This window comes from Panthera tigris, chromosome F2 (genome assembly GCF_018350195.1).
Source record: "Panthera tigris isolate Pti1 chromosome F2, P.tigris_Pti1_mat1.1, whole genome shotgun sequence".
In the NCBI taxonomy this organism is placed as follows: Eukaryota; Metazoa; Chordata; class Mammalia; order Carnivora; family Felidae; genus Panthera; species Panthera tigris.
In genome coordinates this window covers 40,929,006-40,944,760 of record NC_056676.1, presented here as the reverse complement: position 1 = coordinate 40,944,760, position 15,755 = coordinate 40,929,006, and the positions used below count along the sequence as shown (strand labels likewise).

Sequence of the window (15,755 nt, the reverse complement as noted above, 5' to 3'; positions counted from 1 at the left end):
GCTTAGGGGTTTTTAGAAATTTTGTCCTGCTTATAATAGCACACAATGCTGGTAAATTATTCAGCAACAAATAGGACTAATTTTATTTAACCAAAAATCAAAGGACACCAAGCCAGGAACTACTGCTAATATACTCATAAGTATACTTGTATACAGTTAGAATTTGGTTCCACTTTGATGGAGACTTCTCTACAATTCATTAATACATTTGAGCACCTGTTATGATCACATACTGTTCCAGGTGGTACATACACAAATCCTTACTAACTTCGCATTTTACTAAATGTCATTTGAGGTCATACATATAAAATAAGCCATTTCTAAACAGTCTATAAATATAAAATACTCTGATGCACAGACATGCTCATTGGTTTATATACAGTCTATAATCGCTTTCACACTACAACAGCAGAGCTCAGAAAAATGTTGTATGAGACTAATAATGTATTTGTCTCCTTCCTGAGGCAAATAATTTGACCGATATAAATAATGATGGAATCAGAGCTGAATTTAAATTACCAGGCTAATGATAGCATTCTTTCTGGAGTCCATTTTAAAGACCTCCTCCATTTACAGTTAAATCTTTCCTTAAAGACTTACTACACAGCTGATGAACATTTGTACATTTTTTCTTTTTTTTTTTTTTTTTTTACTGGAAGAGAGCCTTTGATCATAAAAAAGCAAGTCAGCATTCGATAAGTAACTTTCTTACCTGGTGATTCAATACCATGTGAACCCCATGAGTTCGAATATCTGTGGAAAACTCCCCCAGAAAGTCCAGGATGTCCTCAATTGTAGCCGCATAGGGAAGACCTCGAAGGCGTATACAGTCTCTAACATTTGTAGGGGGCACAAATTGCTGAGGTAGTACTGGAATAATGGGAGGGGTTGGAAGTGGAATAAGAGGGGCCGAAGAGAATCGATTCAGCACCTATACTCAAAGCAAAAGAGAAGTGATTTAGAGCCTTACTCTTCCAACATGGTCTGCAAACCAGCACCAGCAGCGCTGTGGAGTCTGTTAGAAATGTGTCTCCTCAGCTCCAACCCAGACCTCATAAATATGAACCTGCATTTTAACAAGATCCCCAGGTAATTCATAAGCATATTAAAGCTTGAGAAGCACTTATGGAGAAAGGGATCCATGCTTTTCAGCTGGGAAAGCATGATCCCTACTTTTGTCAGATGTCTGCTGAGGCATGTGCCACACACAACACGCTTAGATTAAGGACTTGTCTACTGGACAAGTACATCACTGTCTCAGGACACATATCCTGAGAGTATGCTGCTTTTATAAAAACCAGACATATTGCTAAATGTGGACATTTGTAGCAATCTATTAGATTTCATTTCACCAGGCACAGTGTTTCCCTTAATACTGTTACCACATTCTACCTCCAAACTCAAGCAAGAGAATGACATAATAAAGGAACCACAGGTCAAACAATGACTCTGGATTATATAATGCCACATTTATAATAACGTATAAAGCCCAAAACAGAATAACTGGTAATGTAAAAATGAAAGAAAAAAAATCATTTGGTGACCATCAAAATAATCAGTTGTCATGTGAATTTGTGATAGTAGCAAGACAGAACATCTTGACTATCTTTTTTTTTTTTTTTTGATGTTTATTTTTGAGAGAGAGTGCATGCGAGTGAGAGCAAGCGGGGGTGGGGAAGGAGAGAGGTGGACAGAGGATCTGAAGCAGGCTCTGCATGGACAGCAGTGAGCCCGATGCAGGACTTGAACTCATGAACTGCGAGATCATGACCTGAGCCAAAGTCAGATGCTCAACTGACTGAGCCACTCAGGTGCCCCTTGACTATCTTTTAAAGTCATGGAATTCAGCTATCTTGACAATGAATGAGAGGTCAGGTATATTTAGGAGAAAGGATTACTGCCAGGCAAAACCTTATTGTAAGGTTCTGGTCTACTTTTGTTTTAGTTTAGAACATGCCTACTTGTTTATAATACTAGAAGGTCCTTGTGCAACAATGTGTGACATCCCTAGGTTTTCTGAACTTACTATGGTAGCCTTCATCATCCTATAAACTGGAAATATAGAATCAAAACCCTCCCCAAAAAATTGTTCTGATTTTCTCACTCACACCCTGTCTGGTTGCTATCTAAGTAAGAGGTGACAAAAATAAATACAAACACAGCCAAATAAACTTTAAAGAGACAGCAAGATTTAAAAAGAAAAAAAATAAAAAGAAATTATACAAATAATGTAACAAACATTACAGGATGAACATGAAAATAAATATAGTTGTAGACAAACTCAGGACAGGACATGGTCAGGCACCTTCCAATAACTGCCAAATAGGAGGTGAGCAAATAGTTATTGAATGAAATGATTACTTGTATGAGTATGAGAAGATGACAGTGCAGAGCATATGATTACCTCAGCATTTCTTAAATAAGTCAGTAGGATGGGGTTAGAGAGGAAGCTCATCTATAACCAAAACCACATTAAAGTCATACAGAGGCAGCATACTCTATACCCAAACCAATCAACATACAGTAGCCAAGGCCCTGGAGTAGTCTGTTCTAGGCCAAGATTTCCATGAAACTTTTCTTCCAATTAAAGATCTAAAGTCTCATTTTCACCTCCTCTGGTTTGGCACTGATGGATGTAATATGTGAAGCCTCAAGCACATTTAGTATATTTTAGAAATTCAGAGTTTATGATACTAATTTTCAACAAGGTACAGAATTACTTAAAGTAGAAGTATGTTCATAGATTAGGGTTCAAGAACAGGAGGACATCAGGATGCAGAACTAGCTCGGAATGTCACCTCTGTTCACTGTAGGTATAAAAACATGTTGGTATTCTACCAGGTGAAACGTTCTTTTCAACTTTGGGCAATGATGTCAAACCACAATACACAATGGGCTTTGCAGAAAAAAGCTGGACAAAATCATTTTATGAACTCATAGAAATAATAGTGGAGTCAGTGTCCTAATTGCTTGTGAAGAGGACAAAAATGAATCATTAAAGTGACTCTGTTCTACTATGGGACCCAAGTAAAAGAAATTGGAAGTCCACATGATCTCAGATACAAGGAAAAATGAACAGACCCTTGAAGACCATTCAGCTGGTAAGTCAAGAATAGTCAAAACGCTTGAAACCCTGCAGATGGCTTCATGCCTGGACCATGTGGGGCAAACGATTGTCCCATCTGTGCCTCAAAAACAACTCTGAATTCTGGAAGGCAATAACAGGACAAAAGGGCACTTCATGCTGTCACCAGCAGTATGGAACTGAGTAAGCCTTTTGGGAAATAAATTTGGTAAGTTATTAAAAACATTAAAAGCTCACACCATCCAGTTCTAAAGAAATCAACCAGAAGTTGAGTTTTATAAGCATGTTTATCTAGAAATTTCTTATAGGAGAAAAAAACCCCAACCTAAATGTACAATGGGCTCTCTAAATAAATCATGTACCTTTGAGACATATTAAAAATGGAACTTTTTAGACATGGGTAAACTTCCAAGATATGGAAGTTTTTTTTCTTTTTTCTTTTTTTATTGGTAAGAGACTTTTCGTTTTTTTTTAAGCTTATTTATTTTGAGACAGAGAGGGAGAGCACACGTGTGAGAGGGGGAAGGGCAGAGAGAGAGGGAGAGAGAATCCCAAGCAGGCTCTGACTTGTCAGCACAGAGCCTGACTTGGGGGGCTAAATTCCATGGACCGGAAGATCATGACCCGAGCCAAAATTCAGAGTTGGACACTTAACCAACTGAGCCACTCAGACTCCTCAAGATACGTAGGTTTTAAACAGAATATAAAGTTTATCTATAGCAGTATTCTAATTATATAAAAACATAGTATTTTTCCTATGCATATAGAAAATAACAGTGGTTATCTTTTAATTATGGAATGAAAAATTTTAAAAATGCACTTACACTTTCTGTATTTCTCAAGTTTTATTTTAGCACAATAAATAATGTAGTCTTGTTCTTGGAAATAAATAATAAATCACACTAAGCACCAAAATGTTCTTAAAAAACCAACCTGCTGGACTTCAGCTGCTGTGCTTCTGAAGAGTTCAATGTATCTTTTACCCAACAAGTCCTTATGCTTCCTCAATGCATTCTGTGCATATTCCTCACAGGCAAAGAGGACAAAAGCATCCCCTGTTGGCCTACCATCTGGGTAGGTAACGAAAAGGATGCCTTCCTTCCCCCCAGTGATGGGGCAATGCTGTCCAAAGAAGGCCACCACTTCATCAGCTGTGGCCGTGAAAGGGAGCCCCCGCATGCGGACAATGACTTGATTTTCCTTGGAGAGAAATTGAGCTACCTCATTGGACGTACCTAGGGAACACAAATACCAGGAAACATGGGGAGAAATGGTTAAGACATCAACTTTACCAAATTTAAAATGGCAAAATTCTTGGCAATGTCTTGAGTTTTTAATTAAAATTCACACTCCCACTGAATTCATGACAACATCCCAGGAATCAGAATTCTCTTCCCACAAGTTTGAAACTTTTCCCCTACCGTTTTCATAAAACACCTGTTAACTTAGGAAGGTGGCCAGACAGTTAAATCATGCACCAACCACTGTATTCTTCTCACAGAGAGGCAGTAAGTCATTATGATAGGTAAGGGCATTGGTCAGGGAGCTAGAATGTCTGGGCCCAATCTTGACTTTGCCATTTACTAGGTTATGACTTTAGTCAAGTTTAACCCCTATCTTTTAGTATCCTCATCTAAAAGTGGAGGTAAAATTACCTACTTCATAAATTATGATAATTAAATAAGTTACTATACATGAAGCACTTTGGTGACTTTTGTTATTATTTTCCTGACTATGTTTTATTAAGAAAGTTTCAAAAATAATCAAGTTAAGGGAAGTATAATGAACATACATGGCAGCTAATTTCAAGATTTATCAACATTCTGCCTGACATAAAGCATTTTGTACAATATTGCCACATAGCAAATATTCAAATGCACATCTACCACCAACATGGAGCTTTAATTCACAAGCCCTAGAACAAGAGTCACATGCTTTACTGGCTGAGCCAGCCAGGCACCCCAGGAACATTTTCCTTTAAGAGCAAACTATCATACTACCTACAAGCCATGAAATCCCAGGCATGAACGTATTAGTTAACTTTGCTTCTTCAATTTACAATATTAGCTATCATGGAACCTCAGAGCCATAGCAACTCCAAATGTATTTTATCACCAACCAATATCAAACATCACTTTGGGATTCTGGAAGCACTATTAAATTTGAAGCTCTGAATTTGGAAGCCTTCGTTTATCTAAAGGAATAAGTGCCAGAATAGAAATATACCAGCAAATTGAAAACAGGATGTTTTTACTACAAGTTCAACAGTTGCAAGGATTTTAACCAGGGCTATATAATGCAGAGATACAAAAGTTCTCTATATTTAAGTAAAAGTCATCCTAGTATATATTTGGCAATAGAAGATTTTCAAAAGCCTCTTAAAAGGTCTACCTACATTCTTTGATCCAACTATCCTAATTTTAGAGAGGTATCCTAATGAGTGGTATATTCAGAGACAAAAATATTCACTGCAACATACTTAGCATGAAAAATTGGAAATAAGCTTTTAATGCCCAACAGGGGTGTTTTTAAAATAATGTATGGTACTTAATACTGTATAGTAGTTAACATATAATAGTTACATGGGAAAATATTTATAATATACTAAAAGGAGAAAGTTATAAAGCTGTATGAACAGAGCAATAAAAACTTACAAAGTAGTTTTATGTATAGAAAAAATCTGTCAGACAAACCATAGTTAACATTTTTTATCCATTACTTACAGCTTTTAAAGTAACAAATTACTCAATAATTAGATAAATATCCGTTCCCATTTCTTTTTGACCATAGTACTGCAAACAAAACACTACATATTCAAACATATTAGAGCAAGAAAAGTACTATGTTTTTGGTCATTGATGAGTTAAGGAAGCTTGAGAGAAAAACTATAAGCAGATATACAACAATTCCAGGTATTCTGGTGTGGTATTCTGTGACTGTTTCAAAGTAGTTTTCAGACTATTTAATTTCTTTCAAGAACTACTCTCTTCCTTTGTACAAGACTTTACAATGACCCTTTCACCTTTTTATGATACTATTTTGTTTTTAAAGGTTTTATTTTTAAATGATCTCTACACCCAAGATGGGGCTTGAACTCACAGCCCCAAGATCAAGAGTCACATGGTCTACTGAGTCAGCCAGACTCTCCCATATGTTACTATTGTTAATGGCTATTTAACTACAGTTGGTTGACTCAAGCCTTAGGGTGAGTGTATACATTTAGTCACTGATACCATATGGGTCTTGTTTCCAACTTATAAAAAAAAAAAAAAAAAAAAGTCAATTCCTTTGTTTCTTTAAGCAATAAATTCATGACCCTACTTATTTATTCTAGTATATAAATAAATTTTAGATTCTTCTTATAGCCACATTATATAAAAAGCACTCACCACCAGCAATTTTAAGAAAATCTTCACCTGTTGCTTTGTAAACCTAAGAAAAGAAAAGGGAATTAATTAAATACAGTTTCTGAGCCTTCCAACATTAATATTCATTCAAGATGCCAAGGATCTCAGATTGTGAGGACGTACCTCAATGTACCGGGTCCCCATGTGATGTTTGTGCCTCTGTAATGCTAGGTCTCTGTGTTCCTCACTTACAAACCTAACCAGAGCTTCTCCATTCCTTCGACCCTGGGCATTCAGACAAAGTGCTGCACCTCCCCTTTGAAAAGGACAGACAGCAGTGGGGGAAAAACACAGTGAGGAAAAATGGTAGGACACCCATTATCCCTTTGGGATTACTAAACAAAATAGAGATTAAAGAAAACCAACTTGGCAATATTGAGTCCTTTGAAGAATCTTGCAATGTCTTGATCTGAAGACTGCCATGGTAAACCTCTCGCCCGGACTATGGTGTTGTCATCAATAAGTTCCATCTTGCTGCTGTGGGTCAAGCAAAACTTCAGTTTGCATAATTAGCACTAGGGAGTCCAAACTATTCCCTCCTACCATTTTCCTAGTTACACATAAGGTATTGTTTGGTGTTCAGACAGACTTGTAATACTGCCTCATTTATTTCAGAACCTCAAAAATTATCTGGGCACTCAGGGCGCCTGGGTGGCTCAGTCGGTTAAGCATCCAACTTCAGCTCAGGTCATGATCTCACGGTTGGTGAGTTCGAGCCCCGCGTCAGGCTCTGTGCTGACAGCTCAGAACCTGGAGCCTGCTTCAGATTCTGTGTCCCCCTCTCTTTGTGCCCCTCCCCTGCTCATGCTCTTTTTGTCTCAAAAATAAAGATATTAAAAACAAATTATCTGGGCACAAAGTATTCTTTAGGTGGTTCACTATAGAAAGGAAAGTGCCAAAGCAGGTCCCACACCGGTAGCTCACTCAACAAACCATCTATCAGTGGAGTTGCTTGCCTGCTTGCCATAAACTCAAAAGGACCTAGGATCAAGTCACAGAAAGCAAAGTTCTCCTGATACCCTGATAGCCAGTAAGTTCCTAGAACCAAGAAGAATACGTTTAAATTTATTATGAGATCTGGCCAGTATACCAGTGGAGTTTAAATCCAGTTTGACAGCAAAAGTTAAGATCTGCATAAAGCTGACAATTAACCCACATCAGGAATGTGTGCATGCAGTCAGAACACTGCCATTAAAATATCTCCCCTATCAAACAGGGGAGCCATCAGAGTGTTTATGGAAATGCATGGGAGTTCCCACACCTTAATGAGTCATTTGCAAATCACCTATTATATATTTTAACACCTTTTGATGTGCTATTCCTCCCATATTCATATTTCTAATAGTCCTAGGACACTTTCGGAATGAGTCACTTTCTCCCCAACTAAATAGGCCTCAAAGTCTCTCGCTGGGCAAAGATGTCCAAAGTTTTTGCTCACTTCAGGCAGCAGGCAATCTCAGGGATTCGCTGCTGTGATTTACAAACCGTTCTGTCATCAGAATGAGATACCACCATTTCATACTTCTTGCCAGTTATTTCCTTTGCTTTAAAGTAGAAGTTGATAGAACATACTTAAAATTATCTCCGTAAGGGCCTTGTGAACTCTTTTAAAGCCTATGATTTTTCCTTTGGAAGTTCTCTGGTGAGAGGATGAATAGTTCTGAGAGGCTAAAGCAAGAGTCACAGATACAACACCTATGGGTCATAGTGACTAGAGATACAAATATTCCACTTAAGTTTAATGCCAACATCCAAGCTCACTTTAAGATACAACTTTCTTTTATAAATAACGTAATATTTTTAACAATGGATAGCCAAAAGGTTTAGTGAAGTTACAAGAAGAGTTAAATATCACAATATGAATAAAACAAATTAAAAGGCTCAAACCGAATACCACTCTAGTACTTACCAAGTGCCACTTTCAAATTTGTAATTTACTCTCTCTGGATCTGAAAACCTATGATCTAAAAATGAGAAAACAGAAGTCATCATTTTACCTATTAGGAAGACAAAGATATGGCAGGAGATTTAAAAGTATACATGAGGGAAAAATGGCAGGATCAAACTCTACGTCTGCAACTGTTAAAACAGCAATACTTACTATAAGGCTCTGAAATCATTGCTAAAATTATATTCCCCATATCTTCAACTTGAGAGGCTCCATACCGGGAGACTGAACTATTCTTCTCAAGGTTTAAACCTGGGATATTAAGTTAAGGAAACATTTTGAGGAAGTAACGTGAGGTTGCTTCTAACCCCAAATTAAACTTACACAGAGCCAAGAAGCCAAGTAAAATACATCTGAGATCAAGAATTATTTGAAATGACAGAATAGTTGCTTCCTATCAGTCTGGACTTCACCCACACTTTTTGGAGTCTCCAATTTCCCTCTTGGGCAAATATATAAAAAAATGGCCTAATCAATCCTATCCTGAGGCACGACTAGTAATAAAATTTCTATTTATTGAGTAGTAGCAAAGGCATGAATACTAAGCACTTTCGTTTAGTTTCAAACTACCTAGTATACACCAAAGTTAGTAAACCTCTTCATCCTATTATCTTTATAGCACATCCAAGGCAGTGATCATACTGACTTAAAGATATGGTTACATCTAGAGATGCCTGGGTGGCTCAGTTGGTTAAGCATCTAGCTTCGGCTCAGGTCATGATCTCATGGTTCGTGAGTTCGAGCCCTGTGTCCAGCTCTGTGCTGACAGCTCAAAGGTTGGAGCTTGCTTTGGATTCTGTGTCTCCCTCTCTCTTTGCCCCTCCCCCACATGAGCTCTGTTTTTCTCTCAAATAAACATTAAAAAAAATTTAAAGATATGGTTACATCTCTCTCTCTCTCTCAATAAATAAATATCCCCCACTCTCTCTCAAATGAATGGATGGATGAGTAGGTAGGCAGGTAGGTAGGTGGATAGATAGGCAGGTGCCTGGGTGGCTCAGTCAGTTAAGTGTCTGACTCAATTTCAGCTCAGGTCATGATCTCATGGTTGTGAGATCAAGCTCCACATCAGGCTCTGCACGGGGCATGGAGCCTGCTAGATTCTTTCTCCCTCTCAAAGGAAAAAAAAAAAAGATAGTTACATCAGTCAAGATCATGAGGCATCAAAAGGCTTTTTAAGGCTGTTTGAAAAAAAAAAAACAACTTCAGATTAGTGATGACACTATTTCTATGCCACCTTTACTCAGAACTTCCCTACCAGATTTATAGAGCCATATAGTATAGCCTTCTTAGATGGCAGCAAATGCTTGTCCTTTGAGAGTAAATTTGTAGAAAGAATTCAAATACTCAGAGCTAACAAACAATGGCTAATATGCCTCTCAATCAAGTGAATACATGCTTTGAGCAAGCCAGGATACATGGATTTTGAGAAATGCATGGCTTAAGTTGGGTTGGAGAGTGGGACCAGAAGAGATTTACATCAAGTTTTACAAATTTATAATCTCTCTAAAAGAAGCATGTATCTTTGACAAAATGGTTGCTTAAGAAGTCATTAAAATGTTTAATTTTGTTATTTCTAAGTTTCAATACTACAGTCATACTTTGTATTATGTATAAATTTGCATAAATTTCATAATATAGTACACAACGTATACAACAGATAACACTGTGGGACCTATCTTTCCTCCAATTTGAAATGAAAACAGCAATCTGGGTGGTTGTTTGCCTTTATTTTAGTTTTCTAACTGGTATTTTATAATAAGGGTAAAAAACGAAGACAGACATTAAGAAAAACTTCAAAGCACTACTTCACAGCAATCAAAGAGGATACAAGATTCAAACAGTTCAGAGAGCCTGACTTCCACCAAGCATTATAACCAATCATCTGAGGAGTTAATTCAATGAGCAATAAGTATCCTTTTCCATTCAATTAAAAATCCCTTTCCATTTCATCCTTCCACAAGCTCCACCCCCCCTTCCTCCTTTCTTTCTCCACTAAAGAGACGTTGTTTTCCCACGGTGCTGTGCAAATTCACTTTGTGTTGCCCCTCATCCGGCTACATTTCTCTGCAGTTAAATATACTACATGTAGAAATGCAGGCATATGTTCCTTGGCAAATTACTTAACCCTACTAAACTTCAGCTTATCTGAAAAGCCAAAGCTGTGATAATCTTTACCTCCCTGGGCATTTTTGTGAAGATTAAATGAGATAAAACAAGTCCAAGGCACAAAGCAGGCATTATAAAAAGCGATGTCCTCCCCCTCATCCTAGAACCCTTGGGTAACCAACTTTCATAACCCATAATAATCACACTTTGAGAGTCACATTTATGACCAAAATTCTGAACTCACCAGATGCCTATTTGTATACTCACAGGATAATCATCAAGCTGAAATGGTAATTTCTATACTCCCCACCCCCGAATCCCACCGTTTACATCATCTAGTGATGAAATAAATGTGCTGACCCCTCAGGAATTAGAAAATCAATCCCAGGAGATGGATGCTTCCACCTGAGCAATGACCATGGAACGGGTCATTAAAATGATTATCAGGGCACCTGCTTGGCTCAGTAGAGCATGTGACACTTGATCGTGGGGCTGTAAGTTGGAGCCCCATGTTGGGTGTAGAGATTACTTAAAAATAAAATCTTAAAAATAAAATGAAATGATTATCCATGGAAGGTATACAGTAAGTATTAATCCAGTGTTGTTTTCAAAAAGTACGACAGGACAGAAACAGTAGAAACAAATGATGAAGATACTCTGGGGAGACAACTGCCCTAAATTTTCTGGGAAGGCAAGGGAGGGGGTGAGGAGGGGTACTTTAAGAATCCTTACAGAACTAAGAAGGACTAGCTGTGACTAGCCATAGTTTACCACGCAAACCCTGCCACTGAACAGTCCCTTGAAACCTTGCAATTCTTTTTTAATATTTAAGTTTATTTATTCATTTCAAGAGAGACAGAATGAGAGGGGGAGGGGCAGAGAGAAAGGGAGAGATATGATCTCAAGCAGGCTCTGCACTGAGTGCATGGAGCCCAGATCCCAGATGCGGGGCTTGAACTCATGAAATGCGAGACCACGACCTGAGCCAAAACCAAGAGTTGGATGTTTAACCAACTGAGCCACCCAGGCACCCCTACAATTTCTTTTTTTTTTTTTTAAACGTTTATTTATTTTGAGAGAGAGCGCACACGTGCGAACGGGGGCAGGGAAGATGAAGAGGAGAGAGAGAATCCCAACTCAGGGCTTGATCCCATGAACTGTGAGATCATGGACCTGAGCCAAACTCAAGAATTAGACACTTAACCAACTGAGCCAGCCAGGCACCCCTGGAACCCTGCAATTAGAATAATTGCTTTTGGCCTTGTCAGGGGCTACGATGGAATCAAGAGAAAAGTATCCAAGAAATGGAGACCAATCCCACTGTATAAATCACTTTTATTTCAACCTTGGCACTATTGGCCAAGACAATTCTTTGTTTGGGTTGGGTGGGTGGTGGTGCATAGGGTGGGGATCCTGTGTACTATAGGATTTTTACTAGCATGCTGGCCTCTACCCACCTGAGTTCTGGCTAAAAATATCTCCAGGCATTGCCAAATGTCCCCAAGTGGGCAAAAATCACTCCAGGTTGGGAACCACTCGTATAGGCTAATGGTTCCCAATTGTTCCAACTTCACCCCTCACCATCCACTGAATGATCAGAGAAAGTTGTTTTTTTTTAATTTTTTTAAACATTTATTTTTAAGAAAGAGACAGAACGTGACCAGAGGAGGGGCAGGGAGGGAGACACAGAATCTAAAGCCAGTTCCAGGCTCCGAGCTGTCAGCACAGAGCCTGATGTTGGGCTTGAACCCAAAAACTCTGAGATTATAACCTGAGCCAAAGTTGGACACTTAACCGACTGAGCCACACAGGCACCCCTAGAAAATTTTTATAATATAGGAGACCATTACTGAACAGAGTTTCAAGAAAATTGGCTAAAAAAAATCCCATGTAAGGACCTGTACAGTGCTGTATCAAAACCCCTATCAGTAAATACACACACACACACACACACACACACACACCCTATCTTAGGAAATGAAAGAAAAACATTGCAAGAGTCAACCCTTGATGGTCAGCCTGTTTTTGGACGATCAAAAACAGAAAAATGGATTTTACATTTTTAGGATTATAAAAAGAAAAATATGAGCAGAGACCATATGTGGCCTACAAAAAGTATAAACTATTGACTATCTGGACCTTTACTGAAAAAGTTTGCTGACCTCTGGCCTAAACGAAGAGCGATTGCTTGAAGATGGCCAAAAAGCAGAACAGCACAGGAACGTTTACCACATCACAACATTCTATCCCCAAACAGAATATTGGTTGAAATCAAGCTTTGAAGGAATAGGAATGGGGAGAGTATATTCCATTCAAACCACTGTTTTCTCTCTCCTATAAAGAGGTTTCTAGCCTTCTCACCTTTCCTCAGTTAACTAGTCTATGAAGCTCTCTTATCTTTCTAATCCCCTAACCAAATTAGACCATAGGTAACTCCTACCCAGCAACAATACCCTCCCTAACTGCTCTAGGCTGCAACCGTCAATTTAAGAGTTGATTAGATATTACCATTCTCATAAAATATTTCTGTCCTCAACTGTACTGTATATTTCCTAAGCACAGGCCCCTACCTCCTTCTGTTCTCTATCCATCTATCACAGCACCTATCATTTCCCAGAATCTAGTGACATAAATGATGACATTTATTAAACATTTCACACCCCACACACACTGTTTCCTCCAGTTTTTGCAATGGCCCTACCAGATAGATAAGAGTAAAACCAAACAGATGAAGAAACTAGGATTTAGAGAAGTTCCATAACTTACCCAGTCCACTAGCTCGTCTGTAAGAGAGCTGGGATTACAATACAGCTCTGATCTGACTATGCGTACATAATTCCCTGAACCAAGAGAAGCAGCTTTGCTTAATTCATTTTAAGCAATACTTTATGAGAGATTTTCTAAATGTATATATCAAAGTCAAGTGAAAAAAGATCAAAAGTAAAAATGTAAAGTATCCTGTCTGTGTAGACAAAGATTGGTAGATGAAGGATTATTTACTGAATTCTGCATTTAAAGTAGGAATATGTTCTAGACATTTGGCTAACTTGGTTCCACATAACACGTCCCAACATGTTTCCCTTCAAGACATCACACACCAAGGATCAGCAGCTCTAAGCTCCTGACAACTTTTAAAAGTCACCCAACCTCCTGCATGCCCAAACCTAAACCAAAACTCACACACACTTACACACACAGACACCCTCTCTTCAAAAGGCTTGCTCAATCCATAATCCTTACCAGAATTTAACATGAATGACAAATAAAGAATAGCAAAAAAAAAAAAAAAAAGTTTTAGTACCAATTCTTTCCTCTATCAATTCATAATTATATATTGAATTACTTGCTGCACGTCTGATCTTGAGGAAAGGAAAGATGAGTCTATGCCCCTTGATTTATGGCTCATCATGCAACTTACTCACTCTGCCCTCGAGGCAACCACAACAGCACGAACAGGCTCAGCCAGCTTTACAAATGAGAAATGCCATGAGGAAATGAGGAAGGGTAAAGCCAGACATGGTGGGGACAAAACTAACATTTCAGGCTACAACTGAGCAAAGTGCTGCATTTACACTGAGCTTACAGAAGTCCAGCTGTTGCCTTCATCTGAGTAGGGGGAACATTTTCCTTAGCACTCTTTTCAGTGAAACAGATTTCAGGATTTGACCCAAACTTATACCATAGCTGAAGGTGGAATTCAGAGTGTGAGATTTTAGAGTTCATCAATATTAGCTAACTCTCTCGGGGCGGGGTGAATCACCAAAAACTCGCCACTATTAGCTTATCCAGCCAAAAAGTTACCTTTTCTGACTGCTTAAAAATACACATTTGGTTATTAATTTTCACTTTTAAGTAACCTCTTTAAGCTAAAGCTACATTATAATCGCATCCCAATTAGAAATTCCAACCCCACGCCATTTTTTCCTGTCATAGGCCCTTCAGAAGACAAGTTTGTTTCCTCCCATTCTATTCTTACTCTTTGATTTAAAACACCAATTGCCTAATTGCCAGACATATTACAATAAAATACCTATGCTAATGAACAAAAAGAATAACAAACAATATGGCAAGAGAAAAGTTGGATTAGTATTCCAACAAAGAACTGAATTTCCTACAATTATGTGAAGGAAAGAAGGGAAAAAGCAAGTGATAAATTACCCTTGAGTTCCATAATTAAAAAAAAATAGGCTCTGTAAGTAACCTTTCATACTAAAGTAGGCTTTGAAAAAAGCAAATCAATGGGGCGCCTGGGTGGCTCAGTCGACTTCGGCTCAGGTCATGATTTTGTGGTCCGTGAGTTCGAGCCCCGCGTCGGGCTCTGTGCTGACAGCTCAGAGCCTGGAGCCTGTTTCAGATTCTTTGTCTCCCTCTCTCTGACCCTCCCCCATTCATGCTCTCTGTCTTAAAAATAAATAAACGTAAAAAAAAAAAAAATTGAAAAAAGCAAATCAAGAATGCCACTGTCAAACAGAACTAACAGCCAAGGCAACAAAAACTTTTTCATACCAGTAATAAAATGCTGGAAAAAGAATCTAAAAACCCATAGTTTTCTAACTGTATTTCCAGAAGCTTACTCTTTCCAAGAAGGGAAAAAATAAGACCGATCCTAACGAATATTACTTCAGGAGGTATTATTTTAACAAAACACAAAACTGATGACTCAATTGTAATCTCAAAGAAATAAAATAGAAGTATGGGCTGATGCCACAAAAGAGTGAAAATGTCCACTTTAGAAAAAGACACGTATGTGGGATAAACAAATTAGGAAAAGAGAGACTCTATGGTAACAAAGTCTTCTAACGCCATCTAAAACAAACCAAAAAAATTATCCTGAAATTCCCAAACTCCGATTTTAAAAGTAAATTATTTTATAATTAAAATAACCACACAAAATTAACATAACTCTGAGTGCTGGCCAAGAATATACAGTATTTCTAGTCACTTACTACAGACCACAAACCAGAGTATTTGCGGATTTGGCTCATATCATGCCGATGAGATGCCAAAGATAATTTTCCCCCTCCAGTGAACAAGGTCAACTACTAACCTAGCTTAACTGTACACTTGGCGATATTTAAAATCCTTTTCATACGCAAAAAAGTACCAAGGAGGATTTGGTACTTCCCTCCCCCTTTTAAGAAGGGCAATGAAGGTTTATGCAATTGGATTTATCAGAATAAGCGAGTAAGTGCAGAATGAACCACAC

The 15,755-nt window shown here is 38.2% G+C and overlaps 1 protein-coding gene across 6 annotated transcripts in view; it reads right to left on the bottom strand.

Moving 5' to 3' along the window:
* ESRP1 (epithelial splicing regulatory protein 1) overlaps nucleotides 1-15,755 on the bottom strand; it is a 64,384-nt gene that overhangs the window by 37,489 nt on the left and 11,140 nt on the right. For all 6 annotated transcript variants that reach the window (XM_042973439.1, XM_042973436.1, XM_042973437.1 and 3 more), the window contains exons 5-11: nucleotides 8,594-8,692; nucleotides 8,402-8,456; nucleotides 6,859-6,969; nucleotides 6,616-6,748; nucleotides 6,475-6,517; nucleotides 4,019-4,320; nucleotides 713-931 (exon numbers count right to left, since the gene is read on the bottom strand). In XM_042973439.1, coding sequence (XP_042829373.1) covers nucleotides 713-931; nucleotides 4,019-4,320; nucleotides 6,475-6,517; nucleotides 6,616-6,748; nucleotides 6,859-6,969; nucleotides 8,402-8,456; nucleotides 8,594-8,692 — 962 coding nt within the window. The remainder of the gene's footprint in view (nucleotides 1-712; nucleotides 932-4,018; nucleotides 4,321-6,474; nucleotides 6,518-6,615; nucleotides 6,749-6,858; nucleotides 6,970-8,401; nucleotides 8,457-8,593; nucleotides 8,693-15,755) is intronic.